The 16,660-nt window shown below is 41.5% G+C and overlaps 1 protein-coding gene across 1 annotated transcript in view; it reads right to left on the bottom strand.

The window, feature by feature from the left end:
- The window catches only part of LOC139166276 (piwi-like protein 4), a 51,187-nt gene extending 34,733 nt beyond the window's left edge, over positions 1–16,454 (bottom strand). Inside the window, exons 1-5 of the mRNA XM_070749623.1 lie at positions 16,183–16,454; positions 11,902–12,003; positions 7,096–7,177; positions 3,338–3,463; positions 1,173–1,387 (exon numbers count right to left, since the gene is read on the bottom strand). Of these exons, the coding sequence (XP_070605724.1) occupies positions 1,173–1,387; positions 3,338–3,463; positions 7,096–7,177; positions 11,902–11,985 (507 nt within the window). The 5' untranslated portion in view covers positions 11,986–12,003; positions 16,183–16,454. The remainder of the gene's footprint in view (positions 1–1,172; positions 1,388–3,337; positions 3,464–7,095; positions 7,178–11,901; positions 12,004–16,182) is intronic.
- Positions 16,455–16,660: the final 206 nt, after the last annotated feature.

The following is a 16,660-nucleotide window of genomic DNA, read 5'->3' as shown; positions in this document are numbered from 1 at the left end:
TTTAAAGCACAATTCCTTCCTAGTACAGTGATACCTCGTCTTACAAACGCCTCGTCATACAAACTTTTCGAGATACAAACCCGGGGTTTAAGATTTTTTTGCCTCTTCTTACAAACTATTTTCACCTTACAAACCCACCGCCGCCGCTGGGATGCCCCGCCTCCGGACTTCCGTTGCCAGTGAAGCACCCGTTTTTGCACTGCTGGGATGCCCCTGAAGCTCCCCTCCATGGGAAACCCCACCTCTGGACTTCCGTGTTTTTGTGATGCTGCAGGGGAATCCCAGCAGCGCAAAAACGGATGCTTCGCTGGCAACAGAAGTCCAGAGGTGGGGTTTCCCAGCGAGGGGAGCCTCGGTGAAATCGCAGCATCGCAAAAACACAGATTTCCGGAGGTGGGGTTTTGAGGACTTTGGTGTTTTTGTGATGCTGCGATTTCACTGAGGCTCCCCTCGCTGGGAAACCCCACCTCCGGACTTCCGTTGCCAGCGAAGCACTCGTATTTGCGATGCTGGGATTCCCATGCTGGGATTCCCCTTGCAGCATCACAAAAACACAGAAGTCCGGAGATGGGGTTTCCTATGGAGGGGAGCCTCAGGGGAATCCCAGCAGTGCAAAAACGGGGGCTTCGGCTGGCAAAAGGGGTGAATTTTGGGCTTGCACGCATTAATCACTTTTCCATTGATTCCTATGGGAAACATTGTTTTGTCTTACAAACTTTTCACCTTAAGAACCTTGTCCCGGAACCAATTAAGTTTGTAAGACAAGGTATCACTGTAGTTGCTTTCTGACTATAGACTAATTTTCCCTTGCCAGTAAATAAGGCAAAGATTTGCTAAGGTACATAAATATAATTAATAATAAATAAATAATAAAATAGTTTAATTTACGGAGCTGTGTGCCAAAATCACTTGTAACAATGAGTAATAAAAGGTAAACAGGATAACTGACATGGAGCTGATGCAAGAGCCAAAAAAAATCATGGGTTACCTGACCAAACCTGAACAGCCGTACCTATGTATGCTTTTCTGCCCTCTAAAAGAATGTACAATTAATATTGGGAAAAAATCCAATCATCTCCCTCCTCTCATTCATACATAGACTGCACGCAAACACAAACACACAAACACACGCACACACACACACACACACACAAGGAGGGAGAGTGCCTTACCTGATTTTCAAGCTTGTATGAAAGAAACAGGATTGCTCCGTCAAATACTTTGGCTTTTCCAAGAAATTCAGCATGGTTATACAGCAGGGCAATCCGTAAACGCCGCGATGCCAGCTCTGGGTTAAATGTTACATGGTACTGGTATAGTTTCCATTCGCTGGGCAAGCCTAAACTAAACAGGTTGGTAATCACTTTCACGGGAATGCCACTGGATCCTGAAACGGACAAGATTATTAGCTGGATAGCAAAACAAAAAATACGAACTTGAGTATTGCTTTAGTTGGTAGACGTTTTCTATTTTGCATATTTCCCCCAGTCCCCAAACCCCAGTTCTCCAATTCAGACTAAATGGCAAACTACTGAATAAGCAATTCCTCAACATACGACCTCGTTGGAACCCAAAATTTCTGTTGCTAAGTGAGACATTTGTTAAGTGAATTTTGCCCCATTTTACTACCTTCCATGCCACTGTTTGTTAAGTGATTCAATGCAGTTGTTATTTTAGTAACCTGGTTGTTAAGTAAAGCTGGCTTCCACGCTGACTTTATTTATTTATTGATTGATTGATTTTTTGATTTGATTTTATTTGATTTGTATGCCGCCCCTCTCCGCAGACTCAGGGCGGCTAATAACAGCAATAAAACAGTATATAACAAAATCCAATACTAAAAACAGTTAAAAACCCATTATATAAAAACCAATCATACATATAGACATACCATGCATAAAATTGTAAAGGCCTAGGGGGAAGTGTATCTCAGTTCCCCCATGCCTGGGGTTTTAAGCAGCTTTCGAAAGGCAAGGAGGGTGGGGGCAATTCTAATCTCTGGGGGGAGTTGGTTCCAGAGGGCCGGGGCCGCCACAGAGAAGGCTCTTTCTCTGGGTCCCGCCAAGCGACATTGTTTGGTTGACGGGACCCGGAGAAGGCCCACTCTGTGAGACCTAACTGGTCGCTGGGATTCGTGCAGCAGAAGGCGGTCCCTGAGGTAATCTGGTCCGGTTACTTTGCTTGTCAGAAGGTCACAAAAAAGGGATAATATGACCCCGGGACGGAATACCTTATGCCACCTGTTCTGGATTCTGGTAGAACTTCAGTTACATTGGGAATAACGCTTACTGAATGCAGGATTTCATAAACAAAAACTCCATCTTTATTCTCCTCTCCTCCGTATTCAAAATACATTACAGTCACATTCCTCTCTCTTTATCTTTAGCAAGTAGAGCACACAAACATTCCTCCATGCCTCCTCCCTTATCTTAAGATTTATGTCTATACAGTGTAGTTCAAAAGCACCAGGAATAGCTGTGAAATAACAAAGAATAAGCTAACTCACTCCGTAGCCAAAACAACACACGTCCATGATGGATTTACAACATTGAAAAACTCCGCCCTTCTTCCCCTCTGGCACCCTGACGTGACGAATACGTCACTCCAGTAATTAACCCATTCCTCCACTTAATATCTTTTCCCTAACACTTGCTCCTTGCGTTTTTGAACTCTTTTGAAGTGAGGGTTTAACCAGCGATTGTCTGTCTCTTCCTCACTGGAGTCTGGACTCATAGCAACATCCTGTGGCTGGCCTCCCACCTGTTCTGATACCTGTAACCCAGGGCCTGGCACTAATTCATAAACACCATCTGTATCAGTCATCTAACTCTTCACCATCCTCCAACTGACCAGGAGTATATACAACACCACCAGGCTTGAAATTTTGGACTTAGACAACTTAGAACTATGCTGCTTTCAGACCGACCTAAATGTAGTACATAAAATTGTCTGCTACAGTACTGGTCAATGACTACTTCAGCTTCAACCGCAACAATAGATGAGCACACAATAGATACAAGCATAAGGTAAACCGCTCCAAACTTCAGCAACAGAGCGATCAATTTTAAGCGGTAAGGGTCGTGCATAAATGCACCATCATGCCTACCATCTCTGTCCTAATGTTCCCATTTATTTCGTGCATTCATAAACAGGTTTATACTTATATCTGTTATATTATATATGCAAATAAGATCGACAAATAAATATAAATAAATAAATAATGTCAAGGTCTACCTGCATTATTGTAACTGCTCAAAGAACCCTAGCATAGCATAGTGCTAAGAGCAAAAGAACAAAAGCCACTGTTCCCTGAAGAAAATGGAACAATAAATTGTACCTGTTTTAGAATCTTTCACATGTAACATTGCTTCTCTGGTATTCACTTCCAGGTCCCGAAATTTAGACTGGATCCTCCCCCCTCTCTCCATCACCGTGTAGCCAGAGAGACCAACAGAAAAGCCATCTTGAGATGGAAACAAAAAATAAAGCATTGGCAGTCTCAGAAAAAAATTAAAAGGAATGACAAAACTCAAGTTGTACATCAATATTTTCAAAAATGGGCACACTGGTTAATTCATCATGTTAGGACTCTGTAAACAGTTGGGTTGGCAATATATAAAACAACAATGTATGTATGAAGGTTTAACTGTGTTAATGTATATAGCTTTAACTGTATGCTTTCTCTGATTGATTGATTGGTTGATTGTATTGCAGATTACCATAAGAGGGAGCTAGAGATCATAGTTCACTCCCTCTTGTATTTTCTCTCTGATATGCTTTCTTAGACATTCTGGTCTATGTATCTAAACTGTGTTTAAGCTTGGTATCTTTGTTACTGTTCATGACAAAGACAACTGGTAAGAAGTCTTTGTAATTTGATATTCTTTGAACTGTTATTCTGACTATTAGGTATATGACCTGGACTGTTTATTGGACTGTGCTATTTCTAAAAGTAAACTTTGACTCAGGTTAGTGTATCTGTGTGTGGCCGAACAATTATTCATAACTACTTTCATAAACGTTTCTATGTGCATATCTTTGTTATTCAAGAGTTACCATATTTTGTGGAATATAAGATGCACGAGAGTATAAAATGTACCTAGATTTTAGAGCTCGAAAACAAGGGGAAAAGTATTCTGAACCAAATGGTGAAGTAATGTATTATTTAATAAAATACCAGTGTAGCAGAATAATTTTTACAAACTTGTATACTTTTTACAACCATGTACACTTTTTACAAACTTCAAACGTAACAGCTTTTAGATTAGTGGACTTCAACTCCCAGAATTCCTCCTCCCGTCATGCTAGATGGGGTAATGAAAAGGCAAAAACAGCCTCGTTCTTGTGAAAAACAGGCCATTTTTCAGCCACTTTTTTTGCAAAAATTGGGTGGGCAAAGTGTCTGGGAAACTTGCAGGGAGCTCCTGGGTGCTGGCAAAAATGGCCTTTTTTACCCATTTTTTGCAAAAATGGAGTAAAAAAAAAGTCTGGGTAGCCTGCAAAGAACTCCTGAGAACTCCAGATCAGTAGGAAAAAGAAAAGAAAAGCACTACAAGGTAATCTTTTGCCATTTAATATCCAAAAAGTGAAAAGTGAAGATCTTGAAAGTAAAAGGCAAACTTTAAATAAAGCTTATATCTCGGAGTGAAATCCATCCGCAAAAGAAAAGAACGGCCAGATCTACTTTCCTTTGTTAAACTGCTTGTTTTGGGAGGAAAAAAGTGACGATTTTATATTTTGTATTTTACACTTCACATTTGGATAATATACAGTGTTTTCGAACTTTCAAAACTTTTTTAAACATTTGGATTAACAAATAATCGGATGAATTTTTTAATTGGATGAATTTAGAATAAACCGTGACAAATGATTTAAAAATTCCCTTTCAATGAATTTGATTGTCTTGGATTAAATTTTTGAACCTTTTTTACCTTTTTTGAAATTGGATTATATGAGACATTTATAACAAAGAGAATAAAGAAGAAAGAGAGCTGTAATAATTTTGGAGGTATTCATTAAAGGATTATTTCTTTGATACCAGGAGCGTAAGGATCAAAAAAAGGAAAGAAAGATGGACTATAATTTTTTTTTACTTTAACTTTACTTTGGACTTTACACTGTTGGATTTTTATACTGCAATACAACTGCTTTATATAATTTTCTTGGCTTTGATCTTTTTTTCTGAAATCTGGACTTTGGCTCTGTTTTTGGATTTAGTTTTATTTTTCTTAGTTGCCTAATAAGAGACTGAGAACCAAGACTGAATACCCTGGAAAAAATTTAAAACTTGCCTCTTTTCGTTTTCTCACTTTTTTGCTACCGGTTCTGAAGATGTGGCTTGGTGGACTTGGCTTGGTGGGTGCGGCCTTTGAAGGATACTGCAAATCCTTCCCTCCCAAATCCAGAGGGAGGATCGTGCAAATCCCCATTCCCTTCCCACTCTTGGGGGAAAAATATTGCAAAAGCCTCATTCCCAACCCACTCTGGGGCCAACCAGACTTGCCAGTTCTCTGAACTACTCCAAATTTCCACTACCGGTTCTCCAGAACCTGTCAGAACCTGCTGGATTTCAATCCTGGATTAGTCCTCTATTAAAGCTCACCATATGGCACAACAAACCCCTTCACTGCATCATTTCAGTTGCACCAGACCTCAGATAAACATGATGTGCCCGGGTGGTGCAGAGTGTTGTACTGCAGGCCACTGAAGCTGACCGTAGATCTGCAGGTCAGCGGTTCAAATCTCATCACCGGCTCAAGGTTGACTCAGGCTTCCATCCTTCCAAGGTGGGTAAAATGAGGACCCGGATTGTGGGGGCAATATGGTGGCTCTGTTAAAAAGTGCTATTGCTAACATGTTGTAAGCCGCCCTGAGTCTAAGGAGAAGGTTGGCATTAAAAATCGAATGAATGAATAAATGAATGAATAAAATAAATAAATAAATAAATAAATTAAATTAAATAAATAAATTCAGACAAACATGATATATGGCCCCATAGGAGTCTGACAACCAATAGAAAACATTTCTTGCACAGGAACAAGAAGCTCAAGGGCAAGGTCCAAGAGAGAGTATAAATGCTCCATGTGCTCAGCTGCCTAGACCTCAAACCCATGTGGTCTTATCCATTAATAAACCATCTTTCCAATCAACCTCCATGTTTCCAGTGTCCTTCTCCCCACTTGGAACTGAACCAGATATATATTTCTTGCAACAGTACCAATTGTAAGCATAGGTCAAGAGCTACCTGTACCTTAAATATTTCCATATACTTTAGTGTTAAGATATTCATGAAATGGGAGAGCCAATGGTAACAAGGTCAGCCAATGAATTGGCATAGCAACTAAGTCAGCCAATGAGAGCTAAGCACATCTGAGTCTGTGCAGAGAATCAAAACTGAAACTAGCAGACTAGGCATGGCTCAGTCTACTCTCAGCCCACTCTGTGATTGTCTGCTCTGCTGAAATGAAACTAACTCCGGAGTATAAAACGCATCTTAGTTTTTGGGGAGGAAAATAGGGGAAAATCTGCCTACCATATATTATCTGGCTAGCTTCCTTAGTCTGGTCTGCTTCAGTACATTATTTTATCCCTTTTAGGGCTTACAAAAAAACCCCTTATTCGGAGAGAGTAACAATGAAAGAGCTTGGAACATTCTTAGCACCTTGGTTAGGGCAGGAAAGTAACATATTCGGAGCAAGTAGAGCAATGAAAAAAAGCCTGCAAAGACTTAGGGCTTGGAAAACATTCTTCATAGAGAGTAACAACGAAAGAGCCTGCAAAGTAAGAGCTGGGAAGATCATTAGCACCTAGTTAGGACTGGAATTTTTTTTTGAAAAAAACTATATTCCGCGTATAAGACGCACCCATATAAGACAGCCTCTTTTAGGGAGGAAAAGGGTGCATCTTATACTCCGAAAAATACGGTAATCTACTCGTGGTATTGTATATGTATCACAATGTTTATATAGAAGTTAATGAATCCAGCTGAATCAGTTATCTGTGAATGTTTCTAGAAATTGATTTTCCTGCAACAAACTCTGGTATTTAGAGATTACGCTCTTTTAAAAATAGCTATTGCACAATTAATTTGCTTACATTTCAATGGCTCTTGTCCAGTTTGTAGATGGCTGCTACTGGCCTCTGGCACACTGTCGGAAGCAGTGTCTCCTGAACCACCCTTTAATATAGAAATGATAAACAGTGACAGATTAAAAACTATGAACAGATTATGCTTTCCCCACGGAGCTGATTTCTGAATTTATTTTTTAAAATTGCTATTGAGTAATGCTCAGTGAAGGGCTACCAAACCTTTACTACCACACTGTGGGCGGGGCTTATGCAGGACGCCCTGCATTTTCTTTCAACATCTTTCAGTGCAAATTGGGTGCTCTGGGGTGGAGCCCCATTTTTGCTATCCCACTGCGTTCCAACCCGTCCGGGCAGTAGCCCAACCATGGTAATGCTCCACTGTTCTAAAATTTTGAGAATGGGAAGCTACAAAACACCACCCGTCTGACTCTAGCTACTTTCTGCTTTGTTGCTATCAAACCTCTCCCTTTTTACTAAACCATAAAATCAGGTAAAATAAGATAAACCATTATAGAAAGATTAAGAATCAGATCAGCATCACTGGGTCTAACCACATAAATAAATCCATCCCTTTCAGATATCTCAAATATAAACTAACACTATCACGGTGGGTTCCTGTTGTAATCATAGGTTTATAGGGACTGAAATTTGGGAATAAAATATTACTGGAGTGATGTTTTAGGCCCAATTGTGTGCTGAATAAAACCTTAATTCTTCCTCTATGGAAAGGCAGCAAAGTCCAGGCTGAGTAAGCATCCTGCAGAATCAATGACCACGGGGGAAAGCATTTAACTTGGTATGCAATATGAACAAAACCTATAGCTAACTTCCATATAAGGAAATATATGCCTTATACTCACATTCCTTTGCAAACACACAATCCAGGGAAAAGGCAAAGAATGTAGCTTCCGTTAATTATCTATAGGGAAGTCAGGAGAAGCTTGCCTTATATGGTGCAAGAGTGAATAGTAGTTGGAGGATGGCTTAATGTATGTGGCGTTCGCGAATTGGTTATTCTGTACCACATGTCAGAGAAGTGAAACACAATAAAAAGGAGAGATCTTGATTCATTCGAGGTCGCCTCATCGAGAAAACTTTCTCTGTCGCTTCATTCTGATGTGGCAATCATGGCATGCTGTGCCTCCCTACAGGGCGACCCACTGAAGGAGGGCTGCATGCCTTCAGGTTCCTACTTACCTTGTTGTCAGTTCGCTTCCTCTCACACTGCGCGGGTATACTTCATGGGCACGTGTGCGCAAAACGCAAAAACATGCAGTGCCCCCAAAACTTTTTTTAAAAAAAATTTTTAAAAGCCAAAAACAAGATGGCGACTGCATGTACAGTGCTCAGAAGGGAAAAAAAATCAAAAAAGAAATTTATTTTTTTTTAAAGATGGCAGCGCCCACAGACTGGCATCAACCGAACCAGGTCGATGACATCATTGTGATGTCACTAGCAGGTGACTGTCAGTTCGGGTGAAATGGTCCAAATGAGGAGGAACCCACGCTTGAATACTATCACAAATATAAACTATATTCCCAGGATGAACATTTTATCGATGTATAAATCATTCCAAATAAATTAGATTAAGTAACAGTCCCTGAGCCTGAGTTCTCTCTATATTGTTTTCAAATAGTTGTTTTTTTTAATTGTTTTCTATTACTCGTTATTGAAAAAAAATAAGAGTGACTGGTTTCACTAACATTATAGCATCCGTTACGAATCCCTCTTTCGTAACAAATCTTTTTTTAAGTCTGCCTGTGGGATTAAATACATTTCTTTGGAGATTGTATGACTTTGATTAATGAGCAACTGTTCAAATGTGATGCTTTTTTAGTACATTGTTTGCCTAGGACGAAACATCATCATTATTTAGTGCAAGCAGCTAAATAAAAATACAGCTATTTATAAACAGACCACAAATTTGTCTTAAATAAACTATTTTTAATAGTTTACTACCAATCATTAAATGTAGATCTAAATAAAGGATGTGGGACAGGAGTGAAATTCAAAATTTCCATTCCCACCACACTCTGGGGACTGCCAGAGGTGGTATTTGCGAGTTCTCTGGAACAGTGTTTCCCAACCTTGGCAACTGGAAGATATTTGGACTTCAACTCCCAGAATTCCCCAGCCAGCAAATGCACGGAAACTGCTTTGGTCGCACTGATGGATGATCTCTGGCGGGCCCGGGACAGGGGCTTGTCCTCTATCCTGGTGCTTCTTGACCTCTCAGCGACTTTCGATACTATCGACCATGGTATCCTTCTGCACCGGCTGGAGGAGTTGGGAGTGGGAGGCACTGTTCTTCAGTGTTCCTCCTCCTACCTCTCCGGTCGGTCGCAGTCAGTGTTAATGGGGGGTCAGAGGTCGACCTCTAGGTCTCTCCCTTGTGGGGTGCCTCAGGGGTCGGTCCTCTCCCCCCTGCTATTTAATATCTACATGAAACCGCTGGGTGAGATCATCCAAGGGCACGGGGTGAGGTATCATCAATATGCCAATGATACCCAGTTATACATCTCCACCCCATGTCAACGAAGCAGTGGAAGTGATGTGCCGGTGCCTGGAGGCTGTTGGGGCCTGGATGGATGTCAACAAACTCAAACTCAACCCAGACAAGATGGAGTGGCTGTGGGTCTTGCCTCCCAAGGACAATTCCATCTGTCCATCCATTACCCTAGGGGGAGAATCATTGACCCCCTCAGAGAGGGTTCGCAACCTGGGCGTCCTCCTCGATCCACAGCTCACATTAGAGAAACATCTTTCAGCTGTGGCAAGGGGGGCGTTCGCCCAGGTTCGCCTGGTGCACCAGTTGCGGCCCTATTTGGACCGGGAGTCACTGCTCCCAGTCACTCATGCCCTCATCACCTCGAGGCTCGACTACTGTAACGCTCTCTACATGGGGCTATCTTTGAAAAGTGTTCGGAAACTTCAGATCCTGCAGAATGCAGCTGCGAGAGCAATCATGGGCTTTTCCAAATATGCCCATGTTACACCAACACTCCGCAGTCTGCACTGGTTGCCGATCAGTTTCCGGTCACAATTCAAAGTGTTGGTTATGACCTATAAAGCCCTTCATGGCACCGGACCAGATTATCTCCGGGACCGGCTTCTGCTGCACGAATCCCAGCGACCAATTAGGTCCCACAGAGTGGGTCTTCTCCGGGTCCCGTCAACTAAACAATGCCGCTTGGCGGGACCCAGGGGAAGAGCCTTCTCTGTGGCGGCCCCGACCCTCTGGAACCAACTCCCCCCAGAGATTAGAATTGCCCCCACCCTCCTTGCCTTTCATAAGCTACTTAAAACCCACCTCTGCCACCAGGCATGGGGGAACTGAGATCCTAGGCCGTTACAATTTTATGCCTGTATGTCTGTTTGGTTTTTATTATAATGGGTTTTTAACTGCTTTTAGTATTGGATTATTATTATATGCTGTCTTATTATTGTTGTTAGCCGCCCCGAGTCTGCGGAGAGGGGCGGCATACAAATCCAATAAATAAATGAAATAAATAAATAAAGTTGCCAAGGTTGGGAAACACTGCTCTGGACTACTCAAAATTTCTGCTACCTGTTCTCCAGAAACTGTCAGAACCTGCTGAATTTCACCCCTAATGTGGGACATACGAGGGTCGCCCAGAAAGTAATGCACCACTTTTTCCCCCAACAATTATTTATTGAACACAATGAAACTTACATACAAGAAAGAATGACGTTTCTTCTACACTCCCTATTTCTCCACGTACTCTCTGTCCCGTTCCATGGCCTTCCTCCAACGAGACACAAGGGCGTGTACGCCCTGTCAGTACCACTCCTTGTTCTGGTCACAAAGCCATTTCTGCACTGTGAGAACCACCTCTAATGGCCTCACCCTCTGTGCCCAGCAACTAACTGTACGTCTGTCGACTGCAGGTTCTCCATAAACTGTACACAAACAATTGTGAATGTTCCCAACAGATTCTTTCTCTGCAGTGAGAAATTCAATGACGACACACTGCTTGTAATGTACAACACTTATAGACGCCATTTCAAATCATTGCTGCAGCTACGCTATCTGTCTGAAGAAGTGCAAAATTTACACATGCACGCCTGACAATTCCAATAATGTACAGTGGTACCTCTACTTACAAACTTAATTCGTTCCATGACCAGGTTCTTAAGTAGAAAAGTTTGTAAAAAGCAGCAATTTTTCCTATAGGAATCATTGTAAAAACAAACAATATGTACGATTGAGGAAACCACAGGGAGGGTGGAGGCCGTTTCCTCCCAGGAAATTCCTAGAGAGGCCGCACGGAGGCTTCTCCCTGACTTTCCCGGCCCTGTTTCCTCCCAAGAGATTCCTAGAGAGGCCCCCACACAGGCTTCCCCCTGCCTTTGCCAGCCCTGTTTCCTCCCAGGAGATTCCTAGAGAGGCCCCCACAGAGGCTTCTCCCTGACTTTCCCGGCCCTGTTTCCTCCCAGGAGATTCCTAGAGAAGTCCCACGGAGGCTTCTCCCTGCCTTTTCCGGTTACAGTTTCGGAGGCTCGGGTTTGTAAGTGGAAAATGGTTCTTGAGAAGAGGCAAAAAAATCTTGAACACCCGGTTCTTATCTAGAAAAGTTCATAAGTAGAGGCGTTCTTAGGTAGAAGTACCACTGCATATCTAAAGTTTCACATTCATACCATTACTTTAGGCTGAGAAAAAAAATGTGGTGTACAGTATTGCTTTCTGGGCGACCCTAGTAGAAAAGGTTGGGAAATACAGTGGCCTAATCACACAGTTGCCCTATGAGAGAAGATCAACATTTTGTAAACAAGCACAAGCACAAAACATACTGGTTTTGAGAAATCACTTTGTCCACATGTTTCTCTCCCAGGAAAGAGCTGTCCTCTGGCTTTCGCACGAGCCCGTCCACTCATTATTCCAGTTTTAGCTCACTGAAATTTAACAAACAAACAAAAAAAGCACATGAAGGCAGAACAAGAAGCAATGAATGAACACTAATCAAGAGGACCAACCTAGACATAAGGAGAAATTTCCTGACAGAACAATTTATCAGTAGAACAGCTTGCCTTCAGAAATTATGGGTAGTTTTCAAGAGATCGGACAACCGTTTGTCCACTACATATATCATAGTATATGTTCTCCTGCTTGTGCAAGAGGTTGGACTAGAAGACCTCCAAGGTCTCTTTCAATTCTATTATCCTGTTAACTGTAATTCCAGGAGGATGAATTTGGAGGATGGAGGAGAGGCACAAGAGACCAGAGGTAGTAAAAACTTCAAGACCTGCCTTTTCCATATGAAACTCCGTAATTATTATTATTATTATTATTATTATTATTATTATTATCATCATCATCATCATTATTAATTAGATTTGTATGCTGCCCCTCTCCGTAGACTCGGGGTGGCTCACAACAGTGATAAAAAACAATATATGGTAACAAATCTAATATTTAAAATCTAAAAATAACAATTTTACATTAAAAAGTCTAAAAAACCCCAATATATAAAAACATACAGACAATCATATCGTACACAAAAACTACATAGGCAAGGGGGAGATGTCTCAGTTCCCCCATGCCTGACGGGAGAGGTGGGTTTTAAGGAGTTTACGAAAGGCAAGGAGGGTGGGGGCAATCCTAATCTCTGGGGGGAGCTGGTTCCAGAGGGTTGGAGCCACCACAGAGAAGGCTCTTCCCCTGGGTCCCACCAGCCGACATTGTTTAGTCGACGGGACCCGGAGAAGGCCAACTCTGTGGGACCTAACCAGGCGCTGGGATTCATGCGGCAGAAGGCGGTCTCGCAGATATCCTGGTCTGGTGCCAAGAAGGGCTTTATAGATCATAACCAACACTTTGAATTGTGACCGGAAACTGATCGGCAACCAATCAGACTGCAGAGTGTTGGATGATTCTGAAGAGAATACAGGTTTAACTTGAATTGTAGCTTTCTCATTCTACCTTCTACATCAAGAGGGCCTTAACCTTATAAAAAGTAGGCTTTAAAAAAAAGACAGCAGCTGCATCCTGGTGAAAAGCTGGCTATGGGTATCCACCCACGTTTTAGAGCAATTGTGTAGTTAAGTTTTTATTTATTGCCTTTTTATCTTAGGAACTTGATTTTTTTTAAATGGTATTTCAACTGTACTGAAAAACTGTTTCTCAACATTCTTTGTTGATGCTTTATGATGAGGACCAACAACTTAAGAAATTGGACCAGAAGCAGTCATGTCCCTTATTGTAACTTCCAATTATCGGCGAAGTAAAGATGCAGTAGTAAATACACCATTTTTGGCTATGGACAGTATCACAAGCCATCTCTTAACACTTTAAACCCTTAAATTACCATTTCCCATTCCCTTAACAACCATTTACTCACCATTATTACTGGTACTCACCATTGAATAAGACACTTAGTGATCCTGATATTTATAAACATAATTATTTATTAACAATAATTATTTTTTTGTTATTTGCAAAAATTATTAGTTTGGCGATGACATATGACATCATCGGGTGGGGAAAACCGTGGTATAGGAAAAAAACCACGAAGTATTTTTTTAATTAATATTTTTTGAAAAACTGTGGTATAGGCTATTCGCGAAGTTCGAACCCGCGAAAATCGAGGGAACACTGTATTCTCTAAACTAGCAGCTCTTGCTAATGGAGCAATAACTGAGGACTTCAGGAACATCTTAAGGGCCACAGATCCTTATGTGTTTAAACGGTGACATTGAGAATTGCTTCATATAAAAACGACTTAAGCCTACTTGAAATGCAATGTTCTCCATTATTTAATCTGGAGTAGAAATGCAAGAACAGCCAGTTTTCTTCAGATCAGGTCAAAGAGAGAGAGAGAGAGAGATCCATTAGGAAGATCATGCTATTCCTTCACCCAGAAGATCCTGGGACAATGGACAATGTAATATAAATTTATGTTCTGCCGGCGTGTTTCAACCGCCCGTAAGTACAGGGTAATTAGTCCAGGAAGACACACACCACACGATAAAAGGAAAACCCAAAAGTTTTTATAAACAGAAAAACAGAAACAGCTCCCTTTTTAAATGTCAAAGGGATTTTCTGGTACACACAAGGCACAGGTTAAACACAATCCAATTGCTCACCCAATAACTGGGAAATTGAGTCCAATTCTAAAGTCCAGAGAGTCCACACACAATCTTGAACAGCACAAAAACCATGATGTTGACGAAACAATGAGTCAGATAAACTGCCATGAGACTAAAACACCAAGCTGCACTTTTATCTGTAGCACTAATTACAACAGCCCCACCCAACCACAGGTGGCCTCATTTTCTCTTGTAATAATCCTTCAGTTGTTGTCTCCTATGCATCACTCTACGCATGCGTGGATGTGTAATTGTTCAGAATCCAGGGATGATACAGATGATTGATCTCCTCCTGGGATGTCTGCCAAACTCCCCTCTTCCCTGTCACTCACGCTTCCTTGGTCAGAGGAGGCTTCGTCGGCAGATTCCATCAGGAGCAAAACAGGCCTGCGGCATGTGGATGTTTCCCCCACATCCACCTGCACATTCCTTGGGGCAGGAGCTGGGCCAGAGCTAACCACAACAAATTTATATGGTAAATTTGGTTTTTATTGGTAAATTTGGACGATTGAGATAAAATGTACGATGCCCTGAAAACAGCATGAAGAGAAAGACGGCAGAGGGTAAACGAGGACAGGCAAGAGAATAACAAAGAGTTGGAAGGGACCTTGTAGATCATCTATTCCAATCCATCTTACACCCTTTCTGACAGCTGGTAGCCAGATCTCTTCTCCAATGATGTTGCTCCCACAACTTCTGCAGGCAATTCGTTCCATAGGATGATTGTTCTCAAAGTCAGAAAATGTCTCCTTTATTTCTAGATGGAATCTCTCCTTGATCAGTTTCCATCCATAACACTGGTCAACACAAAAAAAATCATTAGCAAAAGTAATATGTCTGTTTTATGGAGTTTGATGTGCCGATTCCAAAAATATGCTTAGTTTTGCTCTATCACATAAAGTGTCTGATATAGAAGCATTTTTGTTATTACATTATTTCAGATATGTAGATTATGGGAATCATTCAGTGTTGTACCACATGATTCTTGACAAATGTATCTTTTCTTTTATGTACACCGAGAGCCGAGACAAATTCCTTGTGTGTTCAATCACACTTGGCCAATAAAATAATTCTTTTCTTCTATTCTATACCTTATAAAAATGATGTTGCTCCATGGAAAATATATTTGCTACAGAAAAAAACTACATGCAATTTTGAAATCAGAAAAAAAATGATTCAGAAAAGTACAAGGTCAACTGGGATGATTATAAAAAATATTTTTTTGTAGACCTGTGTTGCTGTTTTCTTAACGTCAACAGTATATTTCCTTTACCTTATAATAATGATGCTGCTCCATGGAAACTATACCTACTACAATTTTGAAATCAGATCTATATTTCTTTTCAAATCTGTATTTTCTTTTATGTACACTGAAAGCATATGCACCTTGTGTGTCCAATCACACTTGGCCAATAAAATAATTGTATTCTTCTATTCTATACCTTATAAAAATGATGCTTACTTCGTGGAAACTATACCTGCTACTGAAAAAACTATATACAATTTTAAAATCAGATTGATAGTTCTTTTCAAATCTATATTTTCTTTTATGTACACTGAGAGCATATGCACCGAGACAAATTCCTTGTGTGTCCAATCACACTTGGCCAATAACATAATTTTATTCTTCTATTCTATACCTTATAAAAATGCTGCTGCTCCGTGGGAACTATACCTGCTCCAGAAAAAACTATATACAATTTTGAAATCAGAACAAAAAGAAAATGATTCAGAAAAGTACAAGGTCAACTGCGATGAGTATAAATATATATATATTTTTGGAGACCTGTGTAATTATTCCTTGCCTGGTCTTCAGGTGCTTTAGAAAAATAAAAGATTGACAACCCCTTAAGTATTGGGACACTTGCTGCCACGTTTTGGAAGGAAGGGGGGGCAGAATCAGTCTCTGAAAAAAGGTATCTCCCCCTCTTTCTGTGATGAGGGAGTCAGAGACGTGACCCCCCCCCCTCTATACACAAAACTTACCGTTAACCTCACGAGCAACGACTGACCAAGTGAGGTGGAGAACTAACTGAGTTATGATTTTGCTTCGGATTCGCCTTGCAGGAAACCTGAAGGGAAGGAAGCCCACTAAAGACACACACACACACACACACACACACACACCGGGGTCAAAAGTGAGAGAAGACCCTCCGACCACCGCCACCCATCGGCGACCCTCCCTCAATTCTGGAATTCGCGCGCGCACGTGCTTCGAGGCCCCTTGCCTCGCGGGGGGGACCACGCCCAACTGAGGAGGCCACGCCTCTCCCACCTGCGCTTTCTCCCTTCGCGGAAATCGAGCGCGTGAGCGTCTCGGAGAGCCGCTCTTCCTTTGGGCGTGCGCGGGAGACCCTCCCACCTGTGATGTTTTGACTTTCCGTTAAGTGCCCGAAAAGGAGGATGGAAAGTTTGAAAGGGGATGGGCGCGTCGGGTGTTAATAGAAATAGTGTCTGTTTACAT

Source organism: Erythrolamprus reginae, chromosome 4, assembly GCF_031021105.1.
Source record: "Erythrolamprus reginae isolate rEryReg1 chromosome 4, rEryReg1.hap1, whole genome shotgun sequence".
Lineage (NCBI taxonomy): Eukaryota > Metazoa > Chordata > Lepidosauria > Squamata > Dipsadidae > Erythrolamprus > Erythrolamprus reginae.
This window is presented reverse-complemented; position numbering and strand designations above follow the sequence as displayed.